At 44.0% G+C, this 18,231-nt stretch overlaps 1 protein-coding gene across 3 annotated transcripts in view; it reads left to right on the top strand.

The window, feature by feature from the left end:
* Positions 1-18,231, top strand: part of ATP1B4 (ATPase Na+/K+ transporting family member beta 4) — a 103,577-nt gene that overhangs the window by 54,233 nt on the left and 31,113 nt on the right. For all 3 annotated transcript variants that reach the window (XM_033944651.1, XM_033944649.1, XM_033944650.1), the window contains 2 exons: positions 2,646-2,702; positions 13,893-13,988. In XM_033944651.1, coding sequence (XP_033800542.1) covers positions 2,646-2,702; positions 13,893-13,988 — 153 coding nt within the window. The remainder of the gene's footprint in view (positions 1-2,645; positions 2,703-13,892; positions 13,989-18,231) is intronic.

Below are 18,231 nucleotides of genomic sequence, written 5' to 3'. Positions count from 1 at the left end.
AAAAGGTGGTGGGGCAGAGTATGATTATGGGATTCAAAATGGGATTAGATGATTTCCTGAAGGAAAAGGGGATTGAAGGATATAGTTAGAGGGTTCTTATACAGGATATTTAACGGATAGGGAATAACATGTTTTTAAGCAAAAGATCACTTACAGGTCATAAACCTGGAGGGGCTGCTGCGGGAGCGGACTGCTGGGCATGATGGACCCCATGGTTTGACCCGGCAGAGGCAATGCTTATGTGCTTATGTTAAACAGTTTTGTTAACACTTTGCGAGCCTTCTCTGACCCTGACCCGATTCACTAACCTCCCTCCCGATCCGATCCGCCCAAGCAAATGAGGGGAAATGGCAGGCAAAGTAGGAAGGCAGTGATTCACTAAACAGAAGAAGGAACACCGACTGGGCTGGCCGATCCAAAAAGAAGCGACTGACGAGGACCAGTTGCTGACGTCCTTGCCGACTGTCCTGCTCTCTGCCGCCCTGTCCCCAGAGTGCGAGCCTGTGCTTTTAACCTGCGGGTTAAAAACATGTTCTATATATCTGGCTGCAGCGTGTTCTGTAATCTGTTCCACTAATGTCCACACAAAACTGCAGCCCCTCCCCCCTTTTGTTTTGACCTCGCTTGTGCGGTCTGCGCATGCGTCTGGATCGCTCTGCAGCGATCCGTGGGGTGGGTGTGGGGCATGCCTCTGATCAAATAATGTGCATGAGGACTGTTTCATGAATCGGTCGCCCAACAAGACTTGGCCACGGATCGGCCAACAAATTTCATTTAATTTAATTCTTATATACCGCTAGTAACCGTGAGGTTTCTAAGCGGTTTACAAAAATGATGCATTACAAAGATACAGAACAAACAAACCAAAAACTGCAGATGTTGTACACGACGCAGGCAGTCTTTATTGAGACAAGTTAATCTTTTGATTAAAAACCTTTAACCAGGTAAGGGACCCAACACGGTCCGTGTTTCGGACTAACCTTCGTCAGGGGTCCACTTTGTCAACTATTGCTACTTGTCCAAGGCTCTTTTCTCTTTTGATAATTTTCCCCTTTTATCGAAAGTGGACCCCTGACGAAGGTTAGTCCGAAACACGGACCGTGTTGGGTCCCTTACCTGGTTAAAGGTTTTTAATCAAAAGATTAACTTGTCTCAATAAAGACTGCCTGCATCGTGTACAACATCTGCAGTTTTTGGTTTGTTTGTTCTGGATTGTTTTTCACTGCAGAGAGTTGGACCCTGGTTTTTTCCTTTGGTTTGGTTTGTGGCTTTGCATTACAAAGATACACTAGATAAAAATAAATAAGATAGGTACTTGGAAAAATTTCCCTAATTGTCCCAAAGGCTCACAATCTAACTAAAGTATGAGCTTAGTGAATCTAGCCCATAGTCTAAACATATTTTTCAGTGGCAGTTGTGTTAATTGGTAGCACGGCCTATTAGCACCTTAATTCTACTACACCCCACATCAGAGTAGAATTACAGGGCCTTGTCAATATTTTCACACCCTTGTACATTTTTCACATTCTACTGCCAAGAAGAAAACGCAACTCAAAATGCAATGAAACGAGAGTTTGTTTGACTCGTCGGCACCACATCCTCCGCACTTTCACAGGGAAGGAAAAACGTAGAGAAATCATTCAACAATAATGAAGACTACGGGTTCCTTTTACGAAGCTGCGTCAGCGGCTTTATCGCACGCACCTTTTTAGCGTGCGCTAACCCCCCACGCTAGCCAAAAAACTGACGCCTGCTCAAGAGGAGGCGGTAGCGGCTAGCGCGGCTGGCAAATTAGCGCGCGCCATTATGCGCGTTAAACCGCTAACGCAGCTTCGTAAAAGGAGCCCTAAGAAACCAACAGTTTTTATTGCATCCATATCGTGTCTTTCCTGCTCACTTTCATTTTGTTACAGCCTGCCGCTGATGTTTCTGGCGTCACGCAGATTGCTGTGGACGAGGAAAGCTGGAGGGACGTTTTCTCTGAAACTATCCTTCAGCTTTGGTCTGTCGCTGTAATGGCAACCACCTTCCCTTCTTCTCTCCCCTGGATCACGCGTGTCGTCTTTGAAACATGCGCGACCTCTCCCAGCAATACTGGACTAAAGACTTAGGGGGTCCTTTTACTAACCGATTTCGCGCGCGCAAAATATGAAGGCGCCAATAGAATATAATGGGCACCTTAGCTTTTAGCGCGCGCTAATCTTTAATGCACGCCAAATCAATTAGCGCACGCTAAATCAGCGCGCCGTAGTAAAAGGACCCCATAATCTCGAGTCTCCTGTACCTCTGCACTGTGGCCTGAGCTGTGAGGCCCAGTCTGGGAAACCACCTTGCTTTTATTCTTAATTAATTTATTAATTTTTCAAATGACATACCACGTAATCACTTGTACAGAAAGTAAGTTGGACCTTGCTTTTATAAATTATGGTTATTGCAGTTCTTGTTTTATATAAGAATTCTCACTGCTTTGAGCTTTGAAGGGAAACCAGCACAGAATTAAAACCGTATCGGTTTGGGCTAGGCTGGATTAATACACGCTTGCCGATGAGTGAAATGGACAGAGGAATTTGCAAATGGGGCTGCGAGCGGCCAGAAGAGCCTGCGGCCTTTAACAGAAGAATTAAAGTGTTTTTTTCTTTCTATAGATTATAGGTTACCGACCAGGTCTGGGGATTCCAGTCTCTGTCTCCTGTGAAGTTCAGGTAATTATTCCGATGAGCTGCTGTCTGTAATAATTCTCCATATTGAAATTAAATAGAGATTCATCCTGTGGTCTGCGCTACAGAACTAAACTTTTTCCTTTACTATTTCTTGGGCTATATTTATCGTTTAGGACTCTAAGGGGCCTTTTTGTTACGGTGCAGTGAAATCTGGGCTTTGCATGTTCTATCGGGGGACTTTGCCCTGCACTAAGCCCAGATTCACCATGGCATTAAAGTTGGGCATGTTTTTCTTTGTTGCAGATAGTGTGCAATATGGCCCCATTAATGCCTGGCACTTGTAAAAAAAAAAAACAACAACCAAAAAAACATGGGAGCACTTAGGCCCTGATTCTATAAATAACACCTAAACTTAGGCGCCTAGATCGGAGCCTAGCCAGTCTAGGCACCTAACTTAATTTTCTTCATTGGCTTAATCGGCGCTGATAATTGAAAGCACCATTAAAAAAATTTTTTTAAAAAAAATTATTAAAAAACAATTAATTCGCTGGTAGGTGCCTCACTTGGTAGGGCCCAAACTCTCTAAATGGTGCTGTTTTTGGCGACTGCCTTAAAAGGAGCCACCGATTGTGTGCCAATCATGTGACTTTGCCATTTGGAGAATCGCTCCTTCGGGAAAGATAGGCGCTGGAAAGATAGACCTTTTTTTTTTTTTTAAAATAAATTTAATAATAACAATGTCAGATGATACCGAGGAAAAAAAGGTTTCTAAACACAAAGTTTAACAATAATTGTACAGCACAGAAAAATCCTTTTCAAGCCCACAATAATGGGGAGACATGCCACTTTACAACTAACAAAATTTAGGAAAACTAAGAAGTTGGTTCTTGATTCAGATGAATCACAACCATTTCCTACTAATTGGGACTCTAACATCCTACCATTTCCTCAGTAATAAATCATTTAAGGCAAAAGAAAAACAAAGAATAAACTCATTTCTGTTCTCGAGCTATTAGGAATTGTTGAAAAAGAAAAAAAAAAAAAAGGAAAGGTAGACCAGGGTTTTCAAGGCCTACGGTTCCGGCACCTACCTTTGACGACAATTGCATCTACATAGGCCCTTTATGATGTCTAACACTGATTCCTGCGTTAGCCACGCTAACAGTGGCATTAGGCGCTATAAAGTTTAAGTTTCAAGTTTCAAGTTTATTAGATGGCTTGATTAACCGCTTAAACCAAGTTTCTAAGCGGTGTACATTTTAAAAACTACATATGTAGGGTAACAAGACAGTCAATACAATTAATAAATAAGCTTAATGTGCTAAAAATTAACATTGTTAAACACAAGGTAAGGAAGGATGAAATACAATTTGTAAAGAAAAGAGGAGACATCAAAGGAAAATACAAAAGGATAATAAGACAATTGGGGGAAATAAAATAAACAAAGCAATAAGATAAAAGATTAACTTGCAAATGCATCTCTAAAAAGAAAAGTTTTTAATTCATTTTTAAATTTAGCAAATTCTTTCTCCTCCCGTAAAAACATAGGGAGGGCGTTCCATGTCTGCGGTGCTGTACAAGAGAAGATAAATTGTCTCCTTGTATTAATAATTTTAAGAGAGGGAATAGATAAAAGATTTTGTTCGCTAGATCGTAGCCTACTTGGCCAATGAAATTTGTTTTAAAAGGTCTTTCAAATGGTGTTTGGCTCATAACTTAGGCGCTGGTAGGGACTGGCACCTAAGTTAAGGAATCGTTTATGGATTATGGGCCTAGATACCTACCACTTTGAGGTAGACATCTGCATCAAGGTGCCTACCAGCAAGTAGGTGTGGTTAGGGGTGGATTCAGGGCAGATTTGGGGCATGGTGCCAGTAGGTGTCTACCTTAGGCCAATACACCCTGGCCTAAATGGTAGTGCACCTATGGATTCAACGCCTTCCGGTACCTAAGATCTCTTAGGTGCCACTAGGTGCAATTCTATAAACGGTGCCTAGCAGATGATTGGCAACCAGTGGTGTAGTAATGAGGGGGGGGGGAATGAAGGGGAGGTCCACCTCAGATGCCATCTTGGTAGGGGCGCCAGCAACCATCCTCCTCTCTGCCTCCCCCGCTCCTTCCCCGCCCCTCCACTACCACCCACCCATGCCCTTTCCCTTCCCCCGTGCCTCTGTGACATTTGGTGTGAGAGCAGCGACCCCAACCTGCTGCTCACGCCAATGTCGGCTCTTCCTCTGATGTCACTTCCTGGGCCCTAGAAAAGTGGCGTCAGAGAAAGAGCCGAAGCTGGCGAGAACAGCAGGTTGGGATTGCTGCTCACGCCCCGAACGTTAACGAGGCACGGGGGAAGGGAAGGAGCGGGTAGGGTGGGGGCGGAGAAGAGGGCGGGGGAGGGGTGCCTCTCACCCTCGCTACGCCACTGTTGACAACCACGCACAATGGCACCTAGGAGCTAGGCGCCATTTATAGAAGCAGGTCCTTACTTCCCTCCATTTTGGAGGTGCGAAGTGCTCCCATGTCAACCCTAAGTTATCCAGTTTGTGCAAGATAATATGAACCCACTAGCTAGATCACTCAGGAATATCCACTTCCTCCCATGAAAAACCCCTTCTAAAAATATTTGTAGAAAATAGCTAATGCAAAAAAAATGGAGAATTTTATGAGAGTTAAGAATCTTTGTTTCTTGAATTTTCCTGTTACACATTCTCTTTCTCCATTAGAGCTTTTAAAAATGTACTGAATATGAGGGAGGTCTTGCAGGATGCATATGTGGAAACTTTTGAACCTGATCATCTCCACCACATTCCAAGGGCTTCGAAGGAGATAGTAGATGAGGGGGAAATAGATAAACTAGTTTCAGCAGATAGTTTGAATATATCTCAGTTTCTTGAATCATCTCTCTCAAACTTTCTCGAGCCGGGGCAGATTAAAGGTAGTGGCCACGGCTTGAGGCACCCAGAGGTGCGCGGACGTCGCCGTGATGACATCACACTTATGCGGGACATCATCAAGTCGACGTCAGCGCATGTGCAGAGGTCCTCCAGATGGGCCCTGAGACGCCAGTAGGGGGCGCCAGCAGGGAAGAGGGCTGGAGAGAAGGAGAGGCACTGGCGCAAGCGGATTGCCTACAGCAGCATTTCTCAACCACTTCAAGCTAAATACCCCCTCAGTCTAACAAATATCAACCGAGTCCCCCAACCACAGACCTCCCTAGGCCCACCCAAGCTCTGCCCCCAGATCCCATCCCCTTTACTAATTGTAATGCAATTTTTTCCATTCATTTTTCATATACACAGCAGATATAAATTCTGAAAACTGACACATTTCAATCACTATATTGAAAATAAAATCATTTTACCTACCGGCGAGCCTCTGCAATTAGCTTTAAAGGTGAGCCCGGGAGGCCAGGGGGGAAGCCAGAGGACGCTAGAGAGAAGGGGAAACATGCAGGCCTTTAATGAATCGGGCAGCACTGGCGCTGTACTGGGTAGGGAAGTCAGCTGGTAGGCACCTCTCTTCATCCTCAGTGTGCTGTGGCACACGTGAAATCTCAGGAGGAACACAGTTTGAGATACACTGCTCTAAGGACATAATAACTAAACAGGCTACATTGTTGGTTGTGTTCAAAGCAAAGTTAGAGAAGCAAGCTATTTTAAAGTTGTTTTTCATGAAGAAACAAAATTTGTTCTGTGGCCGAGTGATCATTTTTCCTGATGTGTCTAGGCAGACTCAGTTGAAGAGGAAGCAGTTTGTACTGCTTAAGCCAACGGCTCTAGCAGTGGGTGTGACCTTCTTCTTAAAATTTCCCTGCAAGTGCCTTAGATCATTGATGATGTTTATTTCCTTTAGCATTGTTTGATGTGTATTTGTTTATGCTGATGTTTAATTGATATTTCTTTATGTTTGTTATCTAATTGTAACGAATTTAATTAAAAAAAAAAAACCCTCAAAAACCAGCCGAGTCTATAAATGGCAGCTAGGTTAGGCACTGCAATGCCTAAGGAAAAGTCATGCGCAACTGAATTGATTAAATGGCGTGTTAATTGACCATGCCATTAAAAAAAAAACGATTAAAAAATTATTTTTTTAAATTGACAATTAAGGTTGCGCGTGGTTATGCACACTGCGCCTAGCGACACCTAAGCTGAGGCGCCCTCTGCCGCCTAACGACGCCTACTTGAAAAGTAGGTATGGTTAGGGGCGGAGAGTAGGCATGGTAAACATAGGCATCGCTAGGCGTGCGAGTTAGGCGCCAGTAGGTCAGGCTCGGAAAACCCTGGCCTGATATATTGGCACCTGCCACAAGGACGCTCAGCAAAGCCTAAGCACGCCTAGACACCGCAAGGCGTGATTCTATAAGGGACGCCTAGAGGTTGATTGACAACCGTGCGAAGCAACGCCTACAAGTCAGGCACTGTTAGCTGCTGTTTATAGAACCATCCCCTTAGTGCATACAAACAGGCGTAATAACACGAAACACGTTAACACGTTGGCTAATGCTAAGTGCACATTAGAGTTTAACACCTTTTAGTAAAAGGGTCCCTAAAATATTATCACAGACTATTATAGTCCTAGAATCGGACATTCAGGAATCTAGCAAGGGAGAAGTACAGATATGCATCTTAAATGACATAAAACACTTGAAAGGGTCGTTTTTCTGTTAATGCTTAATTCTTTGGCAAATTGGAAGCATATTTATAATTAATGTCCATTTCTTAGCCATTACCGTCGCTCTCCTCCCATTCTTCCCTTCAGAGGTGACAAGGTTGAACTTCACCCAGCCACAAGTCGGTTGCAAGTAAAGACCGGCAGGAGAAAGGAAGGGAGTACAGACTGTTCTCTGTCTTAAATTACACACAATTCATGTAGCTTTGTATTTAAAAGCATGTTTTTAAAAGCACAAAGCAGCAGAGGGCTGAGTACAGGACTTCAGTGCATAAATTAGAAGGTTGCATTTCAATTTAAAAGTTTAATTGCGATTAATCGCACAATTAAAGGTATTTAGTTTAATTTAATTTAATGAATTTCCCACCTCAGCTCCTTGTGTCTCTTGTCAAGTCACTTAACCCTCCTTAGTCCCAACTTCCTGAACATAATAGGCAAGCCACTGTGTTTAGAACCATAAAGAGGCGATACATCCAATCCCATTTCCCCGTGCCTCCTGTGAGGATGTCTATAGGATGCTGCCACTTCCCCTTAAAGATACTCCCTCATGGTAAGTCAGAGCCACCTTAAAACGCTGAGCAACATTTGTTGTCATAGTCTCCCGTGCTGCTTTCTGGCTGCTCTGTTTTATGATTGTTCTGCTCATGGTTGTATGTTCCTTTGCAGTTGTTAATAAAGATAATTTAAAAAAAAACAAAAAAAAAAACCCCGAATATTCCTGCCCAATGGGGAAGTGATGCAAGAGGGGTGAAGCCAGGATGACATGGTTGAGGACGTAGAAAAGCTGAGAGCACAGCTAAGTTAAGGAGGCTCAGAGGGGAGCAGTGGTGTTCCATTGCATATGCCTCCAGCATCTTTGTATGAACTGTAAATATTACAGTCAGGAAGGCCAAGTTTGACTGGGAACTAGAGTATGACACGGGGACAAATTTTTCCCCGTCCCTGCAGGAACTCATTTTCCCATCCCATCCCTGTGAGTTCTTTTGCTATCCTTGCTCCATCCCTGCAAGCTCTGTCCTCGTCTGCACAAGCCTCAAACCCTTTAAAATCATAAGTAGCAGAGAGATCCTGAAACGGCAGGATCCTACCGTCCTATTTCTTTATTGAATACGGAAGTTAAACTGTTAACGAAAATCATGGCAAAGCGGATGGCCGCTGTGCTTCCCTCCCTTATTCACGAAGCCCAGGTGGGATTTGTGAAAGGCTGAACCATAGCTAAAAATGTAAGAAAGTTGTTGCTGTCTTTGGAACAGAGGGCGGCGTACAATCTCCCATCTGTGCTGGTTAGCTTTGATGCTGAGAAGGTGTTTGATAGGGTGCGGTGGGACTTTCTCTATGATACTTTGGCGGCCTATGGTTTTGATGGTTTTTTTTGTGTCAGCGATGAGAGCATTGTATGCTCTTCCACAGGCTAGAATAGTGTTGAAAGATTTTGAAACAGACCGGTTCCCGATTTCTAGGGGGACAAGACAGGGTTGTCCTTTATCACCATTGTTGTTTGTGCTCACATTGGACCCCCTAATCCGGGATATATATGCAATGCCGTCCATACGGGGGATTGATATCGGAGCTACATCTTTTAAGTTATCGGCCTTTGTGGATGATATTTTAGTACACCTTACGGATCCTCTGCCCTACTTGAAGGCCTTGTTGGACTTGATAAAAGAATATGGTGATTATACCGGGTTCCGCTTAAATTTGGATAAATCGGAGGCGTTAGCATCCTCTGTGGTGGTGCAAGCCCTATGGGGAAATAGGTTTCCGCTGACATGGGCGCCGGGACAGTTTGTGTACTTGGGGACTTTGATGACCATGCCGGTTCATCGTTTGTATCGTCTTAATGTGGATAGACTTCAGCAACTGACGGAGCTTATGCTGGATACCTAGAAGGCATTGCCACTTTCTCTGATGGGGCACATTTGCATGGTAAGGATGTTCATCTTTCCCAAATGGCTGCCGTTACGCTTGCTGCAGAAAGACTTACACATTCTTTATAAAGGAATTACTCGCTTTTATTGGGCGGCCAAGAAACTGAAATTGCAGGTGTCTCAGTTGTTGGGGAATTGGCATGGGGGGGGGGGTGTTAGGATTACCAGATGTGAGGATCTATAATTATGCGTGTTTGCTTCGCCATTTGGAAGATTGGGTGAATAAGACCAGCAGTTACACCCCTCTTTTGATGGAACGTGAGTTTTTTGCTCCTTATGACGTGTTCGTGCTACTACACAGTCCTCGGAGGGCACTGCCTCCTTCTATCCGATCCAGTATAATATTTAGTGCATTGTACGCGGCCTGGCGTTGGCTAGTACAGGCCCTGGGTGGGGATCTGACGGTTACTGATCTCTTGCCCTTGTTGGGTAACCCGGCCTTCCCTCTGGGATGGGAATCCAGAGAGTACCTGTCCTGGGGAGTGAAAGGAGTTTCTTGTTTAGAACATATTTTGGGGGAACGATGGGGCGCTGTTGACCCATGCAGATTTGCTAGCTAAGGTGGGGGAGACCTGGGGTGCGCAGTTTGCGTGTCATCATGTGGAGCACTAGTGGGATCCCTTGACAGGGCACAATTGCACTTGCATATGGGGGCCAGGCTGAAGGAACTGTTTGCTCGGGAGGGGGGGGGGTCCCTCATGGTGTCTAGCATTCATGCTAGTTTGCAAGAGTTACAACCAGCCAAGGACTACCAGAGCATCCGGGGTAAATGGGAGCTGGACTTGCAACTTAATTTGGGACAATGGGATGTAGCCCATACCTTGAAGGCGGCGCCTGGGGTGACCCTGTGTGCTTGGTTGCGGGAAACGCATTATAGGGTGACATTACTTGCCTATTACACTCGTACACGGTTGTATTACAGTGGAGGTCTCCCTACACCACTGTGTCATAAATGTGGGATGGGGGACACACACATTGGGACATGCCTTCTGGACCTGCCCCATTATCCAGCGCTTCTGGAGGCATATAATCTCTTACATGTCAGGGTTAATTGGGAGCCCTGCGCAGTACCCTGGCCCACTGTGTCTTGGATTTGTCTGAGGCATTTGGTCATTTGCCTAGGGGGCATCGGGCTTTGTGCAGGAAGATGAGTTTACTGGCCAGGAAATGTATTCTTCTGTGCTGGATGGTCCCTGACCCTCCGGCGTTTTGGCATTGGTGGAACCAGTTGCATCAGTTGGCCATCTGGGAGGCGCGAGACGCAGGAGGGGCTAGGAAGCAAAAGATGTTGTTCCTAAATATTTGGGAGCCATATCTGCAAGCCTTGCATCCCAAGGCCGCAGTGCGGTCTTAAGATGGGTGTCCTAATTGGGCGCCCGGATAATCGGGCTGGGCGAGTACTGGTGGGGAGGGGTGGAGAGTACCATTGGGGGGGAGGGGGGATTGGGGAGAGCGTGAGGGGTTTGGAATGTTCTGGATCTAGATACGGTCAGAGTAAGGGGATTAGGTGAGGGGAGGGGGTGGTGTGGCATTTCGGGGCCTATAAGAGTCCAGGGCCTCGGAGTGCCTTACTCTCGTTCGCCCTCAGTAGAGTGGGCTGGGGGGGAGATTGGTTGATGTTCCTTTCCTTTTGTCTATGCTTGTTATGCTATCATATCTGATGCCTCTTTATTTGTACTGAGCACCTTGGGGTGCCTTGGCATTGTGTTTGTTGTTGTTTGCATCAGTAAAAATTGTTTGAACCTAAAATCCTAAGTAGCAACATTCTAGAGCTCAGACTGTGATGTCATAATGCCTCATTCCACCAACGCCTAAGCTCCGTCCTCATCTGCACAAGCCTCAAACACTTTAAAATCATAAGTGTTCAAGGCTTGTGCGGTTAAGGCAGAGCTTACAGGAATGGGGCAGGGACAGGGACAGTGAAAAAAACTCATGGGGACGGGGAAATTGAGTTCCTGCGGTGTCATTCTCTACTGGGAACCTTACAATTTGGTATCTTTGATCTGGCTGGTCGCAGGCTGGCCTCACTGAACTGCTAACAATTATATTGGTAACTCAGGGGAGCCAGACCAGAATCTTGTATTGTATGCTATAACCCTGCAACAGAAAAACACTCTAGTAATATGAAAGGACAAGTTTCTTTGTTTATTTTCCTTCCCCACCTGTGAATTGAACAGGACTCCTACCTAACACCTTAATCAAATATTTTGTTCACCTTAACCCACTGTGTGGTTCCAAGGCCTGCCCTCTTTCATGTTACCACACCTTCCGTAAGGGGCTGATAATCTGTTCTTACCACTCCCCTCCCCTAATCCAACATCTCTCTTTTTCTCTTCCTTCCTTCCCTCAGGTCTATTATCTCTCACTCTCTCTCTTCCTCCACCCCTTCATCTCCATCAGCAGTGACACAAACTTGGCAATAAGCAAGCTCTTCGTATGGCTGCTGGAGCTCACTGCCTCAGCCAAAGCTTCCATCCAGAGCCTCTTCCTTTCTGTTTGTGGGTCTGCTGCAGCTCACTCCTCTACCCCCATTCAGCATCTGTCTTCCCTCTCAATCCACCCCCTTCTCCAACGGTCTGCCTTTAGTGTGGTCATCTGTTGGTCCCTGGCAGCAGCAGAGTTGCACATATGCTGCCTGCAGCTTGCTCTGAAGCTTTCCCTTTGGCCCGTCTTCTTCTGACATCACTTCCTGTTTCTTTATTGGGGGGAAGGGTCAGAGAGAAAGCTTTGGACCAGGACACAGGCAGCGCATGTACAGCGCTGCTGCTGCCAGGGACCAACAGAAGACCACCTTTAAGGTAGACCAGCACAGGGTGTGATGTAGAATTATGGGGGGGGGGGGGGGGAAATGCTGGATCATGTAAAGGACAAAGGCTGGGGCTAGAAGAGATGTGCGGAGGAGACAGGAGACAACGCAATGTGATAATTTTTTAATATCGTGATTAGTTTTTTTTTAAAAAATTCCAAATAAATAATTAATGCACTAATCACAGAGTTAACAGCGATTAACTTGTAGCCCTAATAAATTATCATCTTTTAGCTGCTTGGCGACTTTAGTGAAATTACTTGGCATTCTCAGTTGCTTGTAATTAAGACTCTTATTGTCCCCAGTGTTCTGGGTGCCAATCTCAGGAGGAAGAGCATGCAAAGAAAATACTTCTGCTCGCCATGTTTGAGCCTTTATTATCAGGGAGGGGCCTCAGCTCACACCTACATCTCTTCTGTAACATCAGATTCCAGGGCTGTAAAACGGATATCTCTCATAATTATTAAAATTGTATTTCACGGATCTTCTCATTCTGAGGTAATACTGAAAATTTCACATAAAGATGAAAATAGCTAATGCACGCTTAGGAGCTGATTCTATAAATAGCACCTAGGTTAGGCCCCACTAGACGCCCAAATCGCCATTGCCTGGCGATGCCCAATAGAGATTTTTATGCAACTGAATTGGTTAAATGGTGTGCTAATGGACCAATGGTGTAGTAAGGGGAGGTTGGGGGGGGGTCTTGGTGAGGGCACCTGCACCCCTCCTCCACTCCCCCGCTTCTTCCCACCGCATGTGCCTTCACTTGCCCCCCCCCCATCGTACCTCTGTCTCTTCGCTGGCACAAGCAGCAGCTACAAGCTGCTGCTCACACTGGCGTCGGTTCTCCCTTTGACATCACTTCCGGGTCCTCTGCTTAGGAAGTGAAGTCAGAACGAGAGCCGAGGTCGATGGGAGCAGCAAGTTGGTGATGCTGCTGGTTCCAGGGAAGTTAAAATAGGTATGAGATAGGATAGGGGGGTGTTTGGGGCGGGGGGGAGGGGGAGGATGGAGCAGGGGTGGGGAAGGGGTGCCTCCTACCCTCACTGCACCCCTGGGGGGGGAAGTAGGGTGAGAAGGGCAGGTATCTGGGCCTTTCAGCCTTAAAAATGGAGCGAGGCAAAAGCCCTGGTCCCTCCTGTTCCAGCGCCACAATTTATATAAGAAAATGGCTTTGTTATAGGGCTCCTTTTACAAAGGCACGTTAGTGGTTTAACGCACGCTAAACCGCCGGCCGCGCTAACCGCTACCGCCTCTTCTTGAGCAGGGGGTAGTTTTTAGGCCAGCACGGGGGTTAATGCGTGATGAAAAGTCACGCGCGTTAACCCCCGCTAGCGCGCCTTGATAAAAGGAGCCCATAGTATCAGTCAGGGTGGGAGAAGCTCAGTCTCGCACCAAGCTGCCTCACTTCTGAATTTGCCCAGACCAGAGGAATTTACGAACCTTAAGATCCTGACTAGGAGCATTTAGTTTTGCTGAGATGGCAAGACCCTGAGTGGCCTTAACAATGAAAGATTGGGTGTCTGACTGGACCAGAGCGTGCCAAGCAGCTTTCGACACCCTCAGGGAGGCAGTAGTGCCTGCGCCAGTGCTGAGAAGTCCAGATCCAGGGAGGCCTTTTATTTTGAGGCCTAGGCGAACAGAGAATGCTTTCTCTTACAAATTGTGGCAAGCGTACCCAGCAGGAACTAAGATTTTTGGCCATGGGGGGTCAATGGGGGGGGTCTCGCTTACAGTGGAAGCTAGGTGGTCAGAACGTGAGCAAATGTGTGGAGCACCAATTTGAAGCACGATTGGCATCCAATATTAATGCTTGTTTTATTTCCATTGTAGAAAAGTGATGAAAGTGATCTTAAAGCCGTCAATTTCTATCCAGGGAATGGGACATTTGACCTCATGTACTTTCCTTTCTATGGCAAACTCACACATGTAAGTGCTGTGGTAACAGTCTTTGAATACATTTCTCTAGCAAGACGGACGGTGAGGTCTTAGGGAAGCAACAGGTACCACTGACATGCATTCCTGTTAAAATAATTGTCTGGCATTTTCTTCATGTTGTCGGCAAATATTTCACTTTCAGAATTGACCTGAAAAGTATAATGGCAGATAAGAAGCATAAGGCCCATCCAGTCAGAAGTCCAGTTCTTTTGTGATACTGTAGAACTGACCCAATCTCTGGCCTCTTCAGGATCAAAGTGGTAGAAATCAGTCCACAGTATCCAGTGATCATAGGACAGTTTATGTTATGGCATGATTTGGCCTGGTGGGTAGACACTGAATTAAATTCCTAAAATAATTTAAATTTTAACTGTGGGGGACAAGCCTCAGAACATGGAGTCGATCTTTCCCATTTTGGGGGGACTTCTTCAAGAGGAAACCATCCTTTCTTGCACTCCTTTTAGCATCATAGGCTTGAGACCCACCTCCCTACTAAATAACCTAATTTAATTCATTTAAATCACTATATTCCTTCCTTTTATTTTCTTCAATTTTAAATTTAAATTTATCTTATTTACTATTTATTTCATCCAAAATTTAAAACATATTCTAAAACAGTTTTTAATTTAATAATATAAAGTTCATATCTTCCTTATACATATCTACCTACCAATCTAATACTCGGGACCATCAGAATGCTCTACAATATTATACTCTAAAACTTATAAGGTGCTTAATATTAAAGTGCAACAATGCTTAAAAGTGCTTTTTTGTACTTAAACATACTACTAAAAATATATACAAAATACTTCTGTTCATCTCAGTTCATCTAATCTCAATTTCTTTCAGTTCATTCAATCGTAGTTCATTTAATGGCAATTCATCTTCATTCATTTCATAAAGTGCTCACGATGCTTAAATTCATTAAATAACTTAATTGATAAAGTGCTTTATATGTGCTTTTGATGTACTGTTAAGAATATGCAGAATAGTTCAGTTAATCACAGTTCGTAGTATCAATTCATATGATCGCAATTCATGTTAGCGATATTCAAATCAATTGAAAAAAAAATCAAATCTGTGTTATCATATACTTAGCTTAAATCCACTCGAATACATTCTCTTTTTAAGCGGCAGCCGTTGCTGAAATTTAGTCGTCCAACTGCTCGGAACCAACAGAGACATGAGGCTACAAAAAAAGAGGTGTTAGGCATTGTGAAAAAAATATATCCCTGATGCAGCGGGTTGTAAACCAGTCCCGCAAAACGTAGGCCTCGTTGGACGAATTTCAGCAACGGCTGCCACTTAAAAAGAGAATGTATTCGAGTGGATTTAAGCTAAGTATATGATAACACAGATTTGATTTTTTTTTCAATTGATTTGAATATCGCTAACATGAATTGCGATCATATGAATTGATACTATGAACTGTGATAAACTGAACTAGAAAGATGAAACATAGAAACATAGAAGATGACGGCAGATAAGGGCCATATAGCCCATCAAGTCTGCCCACACTATTTACCCACCCCCTTAAGTCTTCTGACCCCTTAAGTATAATTGTAATTATACTGTCACTCTACTGACCCGCTCATTCAAGTCCTAGTGACCCTATCCCTTGGCATGACCCCGTAGGGATCCCACATGGGTATCCCATTTGTTCTTGAAGTCTGGGATGCTGCGTGCCTCGACCACCTGCACTGGAAGCTTGTTCCAATGCTCGATCACTCTCTCCGTGAAGAAGTACTTCCTTGCATCTCCACGAAACTTCCCTCCCCTGAGTTTGAGCGGATGTCCTCTTGTGGTCGAGGGTCCCCTGAGAAGAAAGATATCCTCTTCCACCTCGACCCGTCCCGTGATGTACTTAAATGTCTCAATCATGTCTCCCCTCTCCCTACGCTCAAGAGTGTAGAGCTGCAATTTGCTCAGTCTTTCCTCGTACGGGAGACCCTTTAGCCCCGAGACCATCCTGGTGGCCATCCGCTGAACCGACTCAATTCTGAGCACATCCTTACGGTAATGTGGCCTCCAGAATTGCACACAGTACTCCAGATGCATATTCTTAACAGTACATCAAAAGCACATATAAAGCACTTTATCAATTAAGTTATTTAATGAATTTAAGCATCGTGAGCACTTTATGAAATGAATGAAGATGAATTGCCATTAAATGAACTACGATTGATTGAATGAACTGAAAGAAATTGAGATTAGATGAACTGAGATGAACAGAAATATTTTGTATATATTTTTAGTAGTATGTTTAAGTACAAAAAAGCACTTTTAAGCATTGTTGCACTTTAATATTAAGCACCTTATAAGTTTTAGAGTATAATATTGTAGAGCATTCTGATGGTCCCGAGTATTAGATTGGTAGGTAGATATGTATAAGGAAGATATGAACTTTATATTATTAAATTAAAAACTGTTTTAGAATATGTTTTAAATTTTGGATGAAATAAATAGTAAATAAGATAAATTTAAAATTGAAGAAAATAAAAGGAAGGAATATAGTAATTTAAATTTATTAAATTGGGTTATTTAGTAGGGAGGTGGGTCTCAAGTCTATGATGCTAAAAGGAGTGCAAGAAAGGATGGTTTCCTCTTGAAGAAGTCCCCAAAAAATGGGAAAGATCGACTCCATGTTCTGAGGCTTGTCCCCCACAGTTAAAATTTAAATTATTTTAGGAATTTAATTCAGTGTCTACCCACCAGTCTAATTATTTAATGGTTTTGGATGTATATATATTGATCTATAGAATAACCATTTAACATAAAGTTTTTTGATGATTTGGCCTGGGTCATCAGATAGGTTTTAATTTTCTGTGGAAGATATCGAAGATTGTTTTTGAAAAATGTCCAAGTCAGAATTGGGCCATTTGGGCTTATTTTGTCTAAAAGACCCCGTTCATCTCAGAGCCATTTTCAAACAAGAAAAACATCTGGCTCAGAACTAATTGCACAGAACTAATTTCCAAACTTATAAATGCCAGAAACCAGGCACAAAAACATCTGTGTGCCATCATTTTGAGAGAAATGGCCACATAGACATCCCTGCAAGTCAGAGGGGCAGCCAAGTGGTCATTGCAGTAGACTTTAAACAAATAGCATTCAAGTACAATTCCCACCAAATCTTTTTTATTTTGTATTGCAAGCCCTCAAAGAGCAGAATAAAACCTTCTATACCTAACTATACATCATTACAATTGCCTTCTACCCTGTGGGTATCTTCTATATTTAGGTACAGGAGGTAATTTGGTGGTTTTGGAGGTCTCACAATTTCAACCACAAATATACTAGGTAGAGTGGGATTTGAACCTAGATCCCCTTGTTCATTGTCCACTGCACTGATCACTAGGCTACTCCTGGGAGCAGCTGCTGCTCTATTGGCTATGTCCATAGCTGTCATAGAGCCAGGTATCCATCTGTTCAGGGATTAAGGAGGGGTCCAGCTGGTTCAGTGGTCAGTTGGTCATTCAGAGCATTTTGTTTCTGAAACTTTGAAGGTCTAGATTGTACTTCTTATGAGACTTGGACATGTCTTCCTGTTTCATTATCACTAAAAGACATTCTAAATTTGGGGCTGTCCTAATCCAGCCCAATACATGCCAACACTCCCCCTTGCTATTGGACAAACTCATACTTTAGACATTTGTGGTAGATGGACGTCTTTTTGAGGAGGAGATAATGGATGCTCCAGATGGGCCATTTGGCCTTTACCTGCCATCATTTTACAATGTTTCTAAACCCATTCCCTCTAATATCAGAGCTCGAAATATGTATATAGTATTAAATAAATAAATAATTATGAAAAGTCCTCAGACCCATCAACCAAAACTGTTTAGTGATGTCACTAAACTATGGCTGCCGTTGGGACCATCATTGCCTTTACTATCACAATGCCACCCGCTATTACCATGCTGATATTAAACTTGGAATAGCCCAAGATAAAGATAACACAAATGGACTTATCTTGAATGTGGAAAGAGAGGCTTCTTGCTCATTATGTTGATAGCCATAGACTGGATTAATGAAAGTGCTAGCGCTCATAAATAGAAACAGCTGAAAGCCACGTTGAGAAACCTGGCCCCCCAACTCGAGTTTCGCACTCTTCCTCAGGAAGGGTCACTACAAAAGGACTGATCGGCACAAAGCACCACCATTGCTCCCAAAAAGCGCTGAGTGACTGAGAGCCTGCAAAGCCCATAAAGTTCTATGATATCACAATGCAGGT

This window comes from Geotrypetes seraphini, chromosome 5 (genome assembly GCF_902459505.1).
Source record: "Geotrypetes seraphini chromosome 5, aGeoSer1.1, whole genome shotgun sequence".
Lineage (NCBI taxonomy): Eukaryota > Metazoa > Chordata > Amphibia > Gymnophiona > Dermophiidae > Geotrypetes > Geotrypetes seraphini.
Note: the sequence above shows the minus strand (reverse complement) of the source record. Positions and strands in the feature narration are given on the sequence as shown.